Genomic DNA, 13,643 nt, shown 5'->3' on the forward strand with positions numbered 1-13,643 from the left:
CCTATACCTGCAGACTAACACAAGTATAATTTTAAGTTGTCAATTGTAGATAAAGTAGTAAAATAATTAACTCTCACAATAATATGCTAGATCCACTATGAACTGGACTCTCACGATTATGTTAGATCCACTATGGACTGGACTCTCACTCTTATGTTGGATCCACTATGGACTGGACTCTCACTCTTATGTTAGATCCAATATGGACTGGACTCTCACTATTATGCTAGATCCACTATGGACTGGACTCTCACAATATTATGTTAGATCCACTATGAACTGGACTCTCACGATTATGTTAGATCCACTATGGACTGGACTCTCACTCTTATGTTAGATCCAATATGGACTGGACTCTCACTATTATGCTAGATCCACTATGGACTGGACTCTCACAATATTATGTTAGATCCACTATGAACAGGACTCTCACACTATTATGTTGGATCCACTATGGACTGGACTCTCACAATAATATGCTAGATCCACTATGAACAGGACTCTCACACTATTATGTTAGGTCCTCCATGGACTGGACTCTCACAATATTATGCTGGATCCACTATGAACTGGACTCTCACTCTTATGTTAGATCCAATATGGAGTGGACTCTCACTATTATGCTAGATCCACTATGGACTGGACTCTCACAATATTATGCTAGATCCACTATGAACTGGACTCTCACGATTATGTTAGATCCACTATGGACTGGACTAGATAAAGTAGTAAAATAATTAACATCGTTTGGGTCTTTACGGTTTTACCATGAATTGATTAACGTGGACCCCGACTTAAACACGTTGAAAAACTTATTCGGGTGTTACCATTTAGTGGTCAAATGTACGGGATGTGTACTGAACTGTGCAATCTACTAATTAAAGTTTTAATCAATCAATCAATCAATTCTAAAAAATGCTGGACGCTTTTATCTAAGCGTGTACACAACCGGAAGTGACGTAGGCACTACCTTTCATTGTCTGCTGTTTGCGCATGCGCATACCAATCGCATCTTTAGGCAAAAATAACAGTTTAATCTTTAACGGCGTTAATTCCTTCATTTCCATGTTGTACTAATTAGTCTATTTTATGATAAACTGCACTTTCTTTATAAATTCTTCGTCCCACTAAGATATGAATCTTTTCAGGCTAGCTTAGCGTGCTAGTTAGCTTAGCTCGCGAGTTAGCTTTGCCTGCTAGCTGCCGACAAAGAGAGACGGAAGTTCTCAACGCCTCGCTAAGCAGAGATCAAATGTGAGTAAAGTGTTGTGATTGTGTGAAAATGTTTTAAGTCCAAATGCTGAGAGTGTGGGAGCACGAGCCACGAACGGCGGCTGTTGAAGAATTATTTGTAGTGTCAGAACGAGGAGGAACTTTCTCCAACTACTGAACGCTGCTTTCCAAAAAAACATTAAGTTTGTATGTTTACGTCACACTCTCACATGTTTACTAACTTTATAGTCCACCATTAACTTAAGTACATGTTATAATAGTTTAAAATAGGCCCCACCACCCGCGGAGAGGGACAAGCGGTTGAAAATCAGAATACCTTTATTGTCATTGCATGGAAGCAACGAAATTGAACATCAATCCAACTCAGAGCTTTTAAAACAACCTACATAAAATACTCTTAAGACAACAAACTAGAGATAATGGCTTTTTTTTTTTTTTGCCTAGAGGTGGGGTTGCCCACATCTGAGGTCCTCTCCAAGGTTTCTCATAGTCAGCATTGTCACTGGCGTCCCACTGGATGTGAATTCTCCCTGCCCACTGGGTGTGAGTTTTCCTTGCCCTTTTGTGGGTTCTTCCGAGGATGTTGTAGTCGTATTGATTTGTGCAGTCCTTTGAGACATTTGTGATTTGGGGCTATATAAATAAACATTGATTGATTGATTGATTGATTGAATATCCGATATTGTCCATTGATTGATTGATAGATTTTACAGTTCAGTACACAATCCGTACAATTAACTCATTTAAGTCGGGGTCCACGTAAATCAATTCATGGTACTCTTAATTACCGATTCCGATATCAACCGATACCGATATATACAGTTGCGGAATGAACCATGAATTGATTAACGTGGACTCCGACTTAAACAAGTTGAAAAACTTATTGGGGTGTTACCATTTAGTGGTCAATTGTACGGAATATGTACTGAATTGTGCAATCTACTAATAAAAGTATCAATCCATCCATTTTCCATTTTCTACCGCTTATTCCCTTTTGGGGTCGCGGGTGGTGCTGGCGCCTATCTCAGCTACAATCGGGCGGAAGGCAGGGTACACCCTGGACAAGTCGCCACCTCATCACAGGGCCAACACAGATAGACAGACAACATTCACACACTAGGGACCATTTTAGTGTTGCCAATCAACCTATCCCCAGGTGCATGTCTTTGGAAGTGGGAGGAAGCCGGAGTACCCGGAGGGAACCCACGCATTCACGGGGAGAACATGCAAACTCCACACAGAAAGATCCCGAGCCTGGATTTGAACCCAGGACTGCAGGACCTTCGTATTGTGAGGCAGACGCACTAACCCCTCTGCCACCGTGAAGCCCTAAAAAAAAAGTATCAATCAATCAATCAAAAACCACATTATTATGCCTAATTTTGTTGTGATGCCCCGCTGGATGCATTAAACAATGTAGCAAAGTTTTCCAAAATAAATCAACTCAAGTTATGGGAAAAAAATGCTAACATGTCACTGCCATATTTATTAATGAAGTCACAAAGTGCTTTTTTTTTTTTTTTTTTTTAAACATGCCTCAAAACAGCCCTGAGATAATCCACTACAACTATTGGAAATACTACACTTTGACTTTCACAAAGTGCATTATTTTTTTGGGCGCAGTGGAGGAGTGGCCGTGCGCAACCCAAGGGTCCCTGGTTCAATCCCCACCTAGTACCAACCTCGTCACGTCCGTTGCGTCCTGAGCAAGACACTTCACCCTTGCTCCTGATGGGTGCTGGTTAGCGCCTTGCATGGCAGCTCCCTCCATCAGTGTGTGAATGTGTGTGTGAATGTGGAAGTAGTGTCGAAGCGCTTTGAGTACCTTGAAGGTAGAAAAGCGCTATACAAGTACAACCCATTTATTTATTCATCATTTATTTAAACATGCCTCAAAACAACAGCTACAAAAACAACGAATGCACACAGCTTCAGTCCAGAGTATATACTAGAGTAATAAAGTAAACAATAACATAGTCCTCTTTATTGCAAGACTGCCTGGTATAACAGGGAATTACAAACTGGGCTCAATCTGCCCTGCTCTAGTGTATTTGTATGAGTAACACAAATGTGCTGCAAGCGAGTGGTGAGTGCTTGAAGTGGCCTAGCAGTCAGACAGAGCTTTTGAAATGCTGCGTTGAGACATGACACCTTCGTTCACTGCAAGCTGCAAAGTGTGTGCTATGCAGGGCAGACTAGCCATACCAAACTCCACCGTAGTTTGTGCCATACTGCGTGCGTTGTCTCTGACCACAACGTGGGCTTTCGCCCTGGAGTGGCGAAAAGTGGCGGAGCCTTTAAGTGACAACTTATTTCGGTGTTTGCTTTTCATCCATCTTCCGCTTTTCCTCATCGTGTATCTCCTTATGATTCTTGATCTAATTGCTCGTATTAAAGGAAGACGTCTTGGTTCCTCCTCGCTTAACCAATCAAATTGCCATTTTTTTCCCCCGTCAGACACACTTTAAAATAATCCCGAACCATAGACATGGTGTCGTTAGTCAGTCACCGAGTCGCTGGCTTGTTAGCCAGGCTACAGCACCGGCAACAACACACTCTTGTTGTGCTTATGCTGCGCTCGCGGCGGTTTGATGAGGTCATCAAGCATCGCCAGTCAACCTCTCATGCTGCAGTCGTCAACTCCTGTGTTGTGTGTGTGAGAGGGTGGAGCGGCGTTTTAAAAAGTCATTAATTTTCCTTTTTGAAACCGATACCGATAATTTCCGATCTCACATTTTAAAGCATTTATCGGCAGATAATAGCAGTGAGACCAACATTATGTGCTGCACAAATAAATTGGGACTGGTTTGGGGAGATGTTGAGAAGGTGGGGAATTTGTTATGTTAACACCTTTAAAATTATAACGGAGCTAAACATTTGGCAGCACAAGCACAAATGATTGGGACAAGATTAGATTAGATTAGATTAGATTAGATAGTACTTTATTTATTCCGTCAGGAGAGTTCCTTCAGGAAAATTAAAATTCTCAGGGCAAATCACTCTACGGAGTTTGTGGAGATGTGGACAAGGTGGGTTAGGGGGGGCAACTTCCCACAACGTTAATAACTGCTCCACTACAATAGTTAGTCCAAAAAGAAAATTGGAGCACAAACAAATGGGACAAGTTTGATGACATTTTGACACGGTTGTGGGGGTTAAGTATGATTAATCTGACAATAATAACAAAAACCGTTAAATGAGAACTGCACTTTTTGGGGGGAATTTTTCCCATCGTTCACAACCATGAAAAGACAAGAACATGTCACTTTTCCTCTGAGGAACTATCGATCATCATAGTTCCGTTCTAAGAAAGTACAGCTTGGAGGTGCAATCTGCAATATTGAATGGCTCAGTAGCTCAGACAGAAATGTGTTTTGTATAAGTTTGGATTGTTCCTAACGGGGAAAGACATGAATGTCCCTTGTTTTCATGTCAGCATTAAAGGGGAACATTATCACAATTTCAAAAGGGTTAAAAACAATAAAAATCAGTTCCCAGTGGCTTGTTGTATTTTTTGAAGTTTTTTTCAAAATTTTACCGGTCCCGGAATATCCCTAAAAAAAGCTTTAAAGTGCCTTATTTTCGCTATTTGTGATGCGACTATCCATTTCTTTTACCCATCATGGAATATCCCGAAAAAAGGCTTTAAAGTGCCTGATTTTCGCTATCTTTGAATCCATCGTCCATTTTCCTGTGACGTCATTTAGTGATGCCAACATGGCGAATACCACAGCAAGATATAGCGACATTAGCTCGGATTCAGACTCGGATTTCAGCGGCTTAAGCGATTCAACAGATTACGCATGTATTGAAACAGATACTTGGGAGTATGAAAGTATTGAAGAAGAAACTGAAGCTATTGAGCGAATAGCTATTGACGCTATTCATAGCCATAGCATGGCTGAATAGCTGCGTTAGCATCGCTGGTAAAATGTGCGGACCAAACGATCAGGACTTTCGCATCTCGTGACACTGGAGCAACTTAAATCCGTCGATTGGTAAGTGTTTGTTTCGCATTAAATGTGGGTGGAAGGAAACGTAATATAGTTGCAAATGCATCTGCAGGTTATCCATACATCTCTGTGCCATGTCTGCTTTAGCACCGCCGGTAAATAGCATGTTAGCATCGATTAGCATAACATGCTAGCATCGATTAGCTGGCAGTCAACATCAACAAAACTCACCTTTGTGAATTTGTTGACTTTATCGTTGCAAATGCATCTGCAGGTTATCCATACATCTCTGTGCCATGTCTGCTTTAGCACCGCCGGTAAATAGCATGTTAGCATCGATTAGCATAGCATGTTAGCATCGATAAGCTGGCAGCCAACATCAACAAAACTCACCTTTGTGAATTTGTTGACTTTATCGTTGCAAATGCATCTGCAGGTTATCCATACATCTCTGTGCCATGTCTGCTTTAGCACCGCCGGTAAATAGCATGTTAGCATCGATTAGCGTAGCATGTTAGCATCGATAAGCTGGCAGCCAACATCAACAAAACTCACCTTTGTGAATTTGTTGACTTTTTCGTTGCAAATGCATCTGCAGGTTATCCATACATCTCTGTGCCATGTTTGCTTTAGCACCGCCGGTAAATAGCATGTTAGCATCGATTAGCATAACATGTTAGCATCGATTAGCTGGCAGTCAACATCAACAAAACTCACCTTTGTGAATTTGTTGACTTTATCGTTGCAAATGCATCTGCAGGTTATCCATACATCTCTGTGCCATGTCTGCTTTAGCACCGCCGGTAAATAGCATGTTAGCATCGATTAGCTGGCAGTCAACATCAACAAAACTCACCTTTGTGAATTTGTTGACTTTATCGTTGCAAATGCATCTGCAGGTTATCCATACATCTCTGTGCCATGTCTGCTTTAGCACCGGCGGTAAATAGCATGTTAGCATCGATTAGCTGGCAGTCAACATCAACAAAACTCACCTTTGAGAATTTGTTGACTTTATCGTTGCAAATGCATCTGCAGGTTATCCATACATCTCTGTGCCATGTCTGCCTTAGCACCGCCGGTAGATAGCATGTTAGCGTCGATTAGCATAGCATGTTAGCATCGATTAGCTGGCAGTCACGCCGCGACCAAATATGTCTGATTAGCACATAAGTCAACATCAACAAAACTCACCTTTGTGATTTCGTTGACTTTATCGTTGCAAATGCATCTGCAGGTTATCCATACATCTCTGTGCCATGTCTGTCATCGCCGGTAAAATGTGGAGACACTCTGGCACATTCAATGGGGGTCTGGCGGCAGACACTTTCGCATCTTCGGGCCAGTGGTGCAACTTGAATCCCTCCGACAACACACTGACGAGGCATGATGTCTCCAAAGTTCCAAAAAATAGTCGAAAAAACGGAAAATAACAGAGCCGAGACCCAATGTTTGCAATGTGTTGAAAATGAAAATGGCGGCTGTTTTACCTCGGAGACGTCACGTTCTGACGTCATCGCAAAAAGAGCGATAAACGTTCAGCCATTTAGAGTTTGGAAATCGGTTAAAAAAATATATGGTCTTTTTTTCTGCACCATCAAGGTATATATTGACGCTTACATAGGTCCGGTGATAATGTTCCCCTTTAAAGCTAGCCGGCTCCACTCAGTCCAGGAGTTCATCAAAGTGCCGTTATCAACCTCGGTTTTTCGATCATTTTAATTTGAAAGGTTAATACCATGTATTGTAACACGCCTACATAACAGTCTTGTGATCCCAGTGAACAATTATAACACTGAAGTTCTGATTGGATCCCTTCTGTGATTTACCCCCACACCTTCCAACACAGGAGTTTCAAACGTACGACCCGAGGGCCGGATCAGGCCCGTGAACAGGTTTTATCTGGCCCGCGGGATGAGTTTGCTAAGTATAAAAATTAACCTGAAATTTTTGAACGAAAGAAACAGCTGTTCTAAATATGTCCACTGGATGACGCTAGAGCAATTATTTGTATCTTTGTAGATGATGCTACATATGTAAAAAATAAAAATATAAATAAGTCAAATGATGTTAGTACCCCATTCGAGGAAAATGAGCAAACTACTTAAATAACGTACTAATTTCATTTTTATTAAAAAAAAAAGTGTCTTGATAGATTGGAAATTAACACCAATGAGTTGACTGATGAACATTATCACTTAATTTATTCAGAAAATATAAATAACGACAACTGTATAGATTCCCTATGGACTGGAGTCTCACAATATTATGCTCGATCCACTCGACGTCTGCGGTCCTCTCCAAGGTTTCTCATCGTCCCATTGGGTTGAGTTTTTCCTTGCCCTTATGTGGGCCCTACCGAGGATGTCGCTGTGGCTTGTGCAGCCCTTTGAGACACTTGTGATTTCAATCAATCAATCAATCAATGTTTATTTATATAGCCCTAAATCACAAGTGCCTCAAAGGGCCGCACAAACCACAACGAGATCCTCGGTAGGGCCCACATAAGGGCAAGGAAAAACTCACCCCAGTGGGACGTCGACCATGATGACTATGAGAAACCTTGGAGAGGACCACATATGTGGACCGAAAGCAATGGATGTCGAGTGAATCCAACATGATATTGTGAAAGTCCAATCCATAGTGGATCTAACCTAACCGTGAGAATCAAGTCCAAAATGGATCCAATATAGTAGCAAGAGTCCCATCCAAAGTGGAGCCAGCAGGAAACCATCCCAAGCGGAGGCGGATCAGCATCGCAGAGATGTCCCCAACCGATACACAGGCGAGCGGTCCATCTTGGGTCCCGACTCTGGACGAGCGGTCCATCCTGGGTCCCGATTTTGGACAGCCAGTACTTCATCCATGGTTACCAGACCAGACCCCCTCCACAAGGAAGGGGGGTAGATAGGAGAAAAAGAAAAGAAACGGCAGATCAACTGGTCTAAAAAGGGGGTCTATTTAAAGGCTAGAGTATACAAATACGTTTTAAGGTGAGACTTAAATGCTTCTACTGAGGTAGCATCTCGAACTGTTACCGGGAGGGCATTCCAGAGTACTGGAGCCCGAACGGAAAACGCTCTATAGCCCGCAGACTTTTTTTGGGCTTTGGGAATCACTAATAAGCCGGAGTCTTTTGAACGCAGATTTCTTGCCGGGACATATGGTACAATACAATCGGCAAGATAGGATGGAGCTAGACCGCGTAGTATTTTATACATAAGTAGTAAAACCTTAAAGTCACATCTTAAGTGCACAGGAAGCCAGTGCAGGTGAGCCAGTACAGGCGTAATGTGATCAAACTTTCTTGTTCTTGTCTAAAGTCTAGCAGCCGCATTTTGTACCAACTGTAATCTTTTAATGCTAGACATGGGGAGACCCAAAAATACGTTACAGTAATCGAGATGAGACGTAACAAACGCATGGATAATGATCTCAGCGTCGTTACTGGACAAAATGGAGCGAATGGAGCGGAGATGAAAGAAGGCCGTGTTAGTAACGCTTTTAATGTGTGACTCAAAGGAGAGAGTTGGGTCGAAGATAATACCCAGATTCTTTACCGAGTCGCCTTGTTTAATTGTTTGGTTGTCAAATGTTAAAGTTGTATTATTAAATAGAGGTCGGTGTCTAGCAGGACCGATGATCAGCATTTCCGTTTTTTTGGCGTTAAGTTGCAAAAAGTTAGCGGACATCCATTGTTTAATTTCACTAAGACACGCCTCCAGCTGACTACAATCCGGCGTGTTGGTCAGCTTTAGGGGCATGTAGAGTTGGGTGTCATCAGCATAACAGTGAAAGCTAACACCGTATTTGCGTATGATGTCACCCAGCGGCAGCATGTAGATGCTGAAGAGTGCATGACCAAGGACCGAACCCTGGGGAACTCCACACGTTACCTTAACATAGTCCGAGGTCACATTGTTATGGGAGACGCACTGCATCCTGTCGGTAAGATAAGAGTTAAACCAAAACAGGTCTAAGTCTGACATACCAATTCGTGTTTTGATACGCTCTAATAAAATATTATGATCGACGGTATCGAAAGCAGCGCTAAGCTCGAAGAGCAGCAACATAGATGACGCATCAGAATCCATCGTTAGCAATAGATCATTAGTCATTTTTGCGAGGGCTGTCTCCGTCGAGTGATTTGCCCTGAAACCGAATTGAAAGGTTTCACATAGATTGTTGGACGCTAAGTGTTCATTTAACTGCTCTGCAACAATTTTTTCGAGGATTTTCGAAATAAAGGGAAGGTGAGACACCGGTCGGTAGTTTACCATGAGGTCAGGATCGAGGTTTGGTCTTTTAAGGAGAGGATGAATAACCGCTTTTTTGAATGCTAGGGGAACAGTGCCCGAGGAAAGTGATACATTTATAATTGATGGACCTAATAATACATTTAGGGCTATATAAGTAAGCATTGATTGATTGATTGAAATAAACATAGAATACTATTAACCGCAACATGCAAGTGTAAAAAAAACAACAACATTATGATTTGTACATTTTCATTTGTGCTTGTTCTATTTCTAAACAAAGAAAACAATATAAAGTTGTCTTTATTTTTAGGTTATCAGGCCGTGATTTTACCAGTTGGGAGTAGATCTTTCCCCATGTGCCCCCCCATCTAAAATGAGTTTGACGCCCCTGCTCTAACACGTGCAATTGTGATTGGATAGATTTGCAACCTGCCTAAGGACTAAATCAAATCAGATTGAATTTTGTCTCTGTCAGTATTTTTTTTCCTCCTTTTATTCGTCAACTAGATTTTTAATTCATTTCATCATTGTTTTTAGTTCGTTTTTTTTAGTTGTTGTCATGTTTTTGTCAGGGGAAAACAGGTCCATCCATCCATTTTCTACCGCTTATTCCCTTTTGGGGCCGCGGGGGGTGCTGGCGCCTATCTTAGCTACAATCGGGCGGAAGGCGGGGTACACCCTGGACAAGTCGCCACCCCATCGCAGGGGGGAAAACAGGTTGTAGACGAAAATGTTTATTTAACAAAATGAACACTTCCTGACCTTTTTTTTGTTTAGAATATCCTTCATATTTGCTGTTACCTGATTGCTCTTGTTATTTTGCTTATGTACAGTATGATTATGACATCTTGAATGCCAACCACACTGTATTTGACTACTGTACTTCTACTTGTACTGATACTTCTACCACAACTACTGTGACTTATTGTGCAACTAAATTGTCTTGTGAGGAATAAACTTTGAACTTAGTGTGTGTGTGATTATCAATGGTACAAACCCCGTTTCCATATGAGTTGGGAAATTGTGTTCGAGGTAAATAAAAACAGAATACAAGGATTTGCAAATCCTTTTTAACCCATATTCAATTGAATGCACTACAAAGAGAACATATTTTATGTTTTAACACATTAACTTTATTTTTTTTTTTGCAAATAATAATTAACTTAGAATTTCATGGCTGCAACACGTGCCAAAGTAGTTGGGAAAGGGCATGTTCACCACTGTGTTACATCACCTTTTCTTTTAACAACACTCAATAAACGTTTGGGAACTGAGGAAACTAATTGTTGAAGCTTTGAAAGTGGAATTCTTTCCCATTCTTGTTTTATGTAGAGCTTCAGTCCTTCAACAGTCCGGGGTCTCCGCTGTCGTATTTTACGCTTCATAATGCGCCACACATTTTCCATGGGAGACAGGTCTGGATTGCAGGCTGGCCAGGAAAGTACCCACACTCTTTTTTTACGAAGCCACGCTGTTGTAACACGTGCTAAATGTGGCTTGGCATTGTCTTGCTGAAATAAGCAGGGGCATTCATGAAAAAAGACGTTATAGATGGCAGCATATGTTGTTCCAAAACCTGTATGTACCTTTCAGCATTAATGGTGCCTTTACAGATGTGTAAGTTACCCATGCCTTGGGCACTAATGCACCCCCATACCATCACAGATGCTGGCTTTTGAACTTTGCGTCGATAACAGTCTGGATGGTTCTCCTCCCCTTTGGAAGGATGACACAATGTAAAATATTTCCAAAAACAATTTGAAATGTGGACTCGTCAGACCACAGAACACATTTCCACTTTGCATCAGTCCATCTTAGATGATCTCGGGCCCAGAGAAGCCGGCGGCGTTTCTGAATGTTGTTGATAAATGGCTTTCGCTTTGCATAGTAGAGCTTTAACTTGCACTTACAGATGTAGCAACAGACTGTATTTAGTAACAGGGGTTTTCTGAAGTGTTCCTGGGCCCATGTGGTGATATCCTTTAGCGATTGATGTCGGTTTTTGATGCAGTGCCGTCTGAGGGATCAAAGGTAGCGGTCATTCAATGTTGGTTTCTGGCCAGGATTTCTCCAGATTCTCCGAACGTTTTGATGATATTATGGACCGTAGATGTTGAAATCCATAAATTTCTTGCAATTGCACTTTGAGAAACATTGTTCTTAAACTGTTTGACTATTTGCTCACGCAGTTGTGGACAAAGGGGTGTACCTCGCCCTATCCTTTCTTGTGAAAGACTGAGCATATTTTGGGAAGCTGTTTTTATACCCAATCATGGCACCCACCTGTTCCCAATTAGCCTGCACACCTGTGAGATGTTCCAAATAAATGTTTGATGAGCATTCCTCAACTTTATCAGTATTTATTGCCACCTTTCCCAACATCTTTGTCACGTGTTGCTGGCATCAAATTCTAAAATTACTGATTATTTGCAACAGAAAAAATATTTATCAGTTTGAACATCAAATATGTTGTCCTTGTAGCATATTCAACTGAATATGGCTTGAAAAGGATTTGCAAATCATTGTATTCCGTTTATATTTACATCTAACACAATTTCCCAACTCATATGGAAACGGGATTCGTACTTAAACTTTAACCTCACAGACATTATCAGAAAATATTCCGGACTTTCCTAAAGCGTGTGTATGTCTTCTTGTGTCCTGCAGACGTCTGGGATGAACATCATCCCCCTGAGCAGCAGGAGTGAACCCTAAGAAAAAAATGGAGCAAGAGGAGCCACAGCCCCTTCACATCAAAGAGGAAGAAGAGGAGCCACAGCCCCTCCACATTAAAGAAGAAGAGGTGGAACACGGCATCAGCCATTTCGGAGAGCAGCTTGAATGGTTCGAGGAGTTCCCAGTGACTGGTGTCCCTGTGAAGAGTGAAGATGATGAGGTCAAAGTTGAAAGTGAGGAACAGAGAGAGGCGGAGCCTCCGAGCAGCAGCTCAACTCAACACATGACAACAGAAGCTGATGGAGACCACTTTGGAGGAACACAAGCAGACAAGCTCTTAGCTCCACTATCAGATAGTGAGGACACAACGTCACACTCTCCTGACACTGATGATGAAGACTCTAAAAATGATAAGACATGTCACACTGACAACGCACGCTTTAAATGCTCTCTCTGCGACAAAACCTTTAATCACCGTTACAATCAGAAAATACACATGAGGACGCACACAGGAGAGAAACCGTTCATGTGCGCATTTTGCAGCAAACGATTCTCTCAGAAGCAACATTTGAAAGTACATACCAGATTACACACTGGAGAAAAACCTTTTTCATGTTCCATCTGCGGCAAAGATTTTATCCAGAATGAATATTTGAAAGTACACATGAGAAACTCTCACTCTGGAGAAACGTTGACAAAAGCCTTCATCTGCTCGGTTTGTGGTAAAAGTCTAGTAAACAATCAAAGTTTGCAAATACACATGAGGAGAATACACACCGGTGAAAAGCCGTATTCCTGTTCCAGCTGCCACAAAAGCTTTTGTGACCAGTCAGCGCTGGCAGTACACACGAGAACACACACTGGAGAGAAAAAATGCATTTGTTCAGTCTGTGGTAAAGGTTTAGTAAATAATCAGTGTTTAAAAATACACATGAGAAGAATACACACCGGTGAAAAACCTTATTCCTGTTCGAGCTGCAACAAAAGCTTCTGTGACCGATCGACACTCGTCGTCCACACGAGGACGCACACCGGGGAAAAACCATGTGTCTGCTCAGTCTGCGGCAAAAGCTTAGTGGATAGTAAATGTATGAAAGTGCACATGCGGACGCACACTGGCGAGAAACCGTATACCTGCTCTGTCTGCGGCAAATGCTTTTCTGACCGATCAACGCTGGCGAGACACGTGCGAAGACACACCGGTGAGAAAGTGTTGAGTTGCAGTGTGTGCGGTCAAAGTTTCGCTTATAAATACCAGTTGGAGAAACACAAGTGTGTTGGTGAGAACAGCAGCAGCAAATGAAGCGGCCGGATTTGAAATAATCCGTCAAAAGTTTGTTAGCATTGACCTTCTAACAACATCGTCACATGTAACTTCCTTTAACACAGGAGTCCCCAAAATCCGGCTCGCCGAAGTCCGAAGTTAACAAAAAAAAATATTTTATTTGATTTTTCATTTTTATTTTTTAAATCTGTCCTTTCCACTCCATTTTATTGTTGTAACCTGTTGTGTCTCCTAGCC

The 13,643-nt window shown here is 41.8% G+C and overlaps 1 protein-coding gene across 1 annotated transcript in view; it reads left to right on the forward strand.

The window, feature by feature from the left end:
* The first annotated feature begins 972 nt into the window (after positions 1-972).
* Positions 973-13,643, forward strand: part of LOC133542518 (oocyte zinc finger protein XlCOF6.1-like) — a 13,295-nt gene continuing 624 nt past the window's right edge. Inside the window, exons 1-2 of the mRNA XM_061886728.1 lie at positions 973-1,254; positions 12,113-13,643. The exon at positions 12,113-13,643 is cut by the window's right edge and continues 624 nt beyond it. Coding sequence (XP_061742712.1) covers positions 12,168-13,424 — 1,257 coding nt within the window. The 5' untranslated portion in view covers positions 973-1,254; positions 12,113-12,167 and the 3' untranslated portion in view covers positions 13,425-13,643. The remainder of the gene's footprint in view (positions 1,255-12,112) is intronic.

The sequence above is a fragment of the Nerophis ophidion genome, linkage group LG24 (assembly GCF_033978795.1).
Source record: "Nerophis ophidion isolate RoL-2023_Sa linkage group LG24, RoL_Noph_v1.0, whole genome shotgun sequence".
In the NCBI taxonomy this organism is placed as follows: Eukaryota; Metazoa; Chordata; class Actinopteri; order Syngnathiformes; family Syngnathidae; genus Nerophis; species Nerophis ophidion.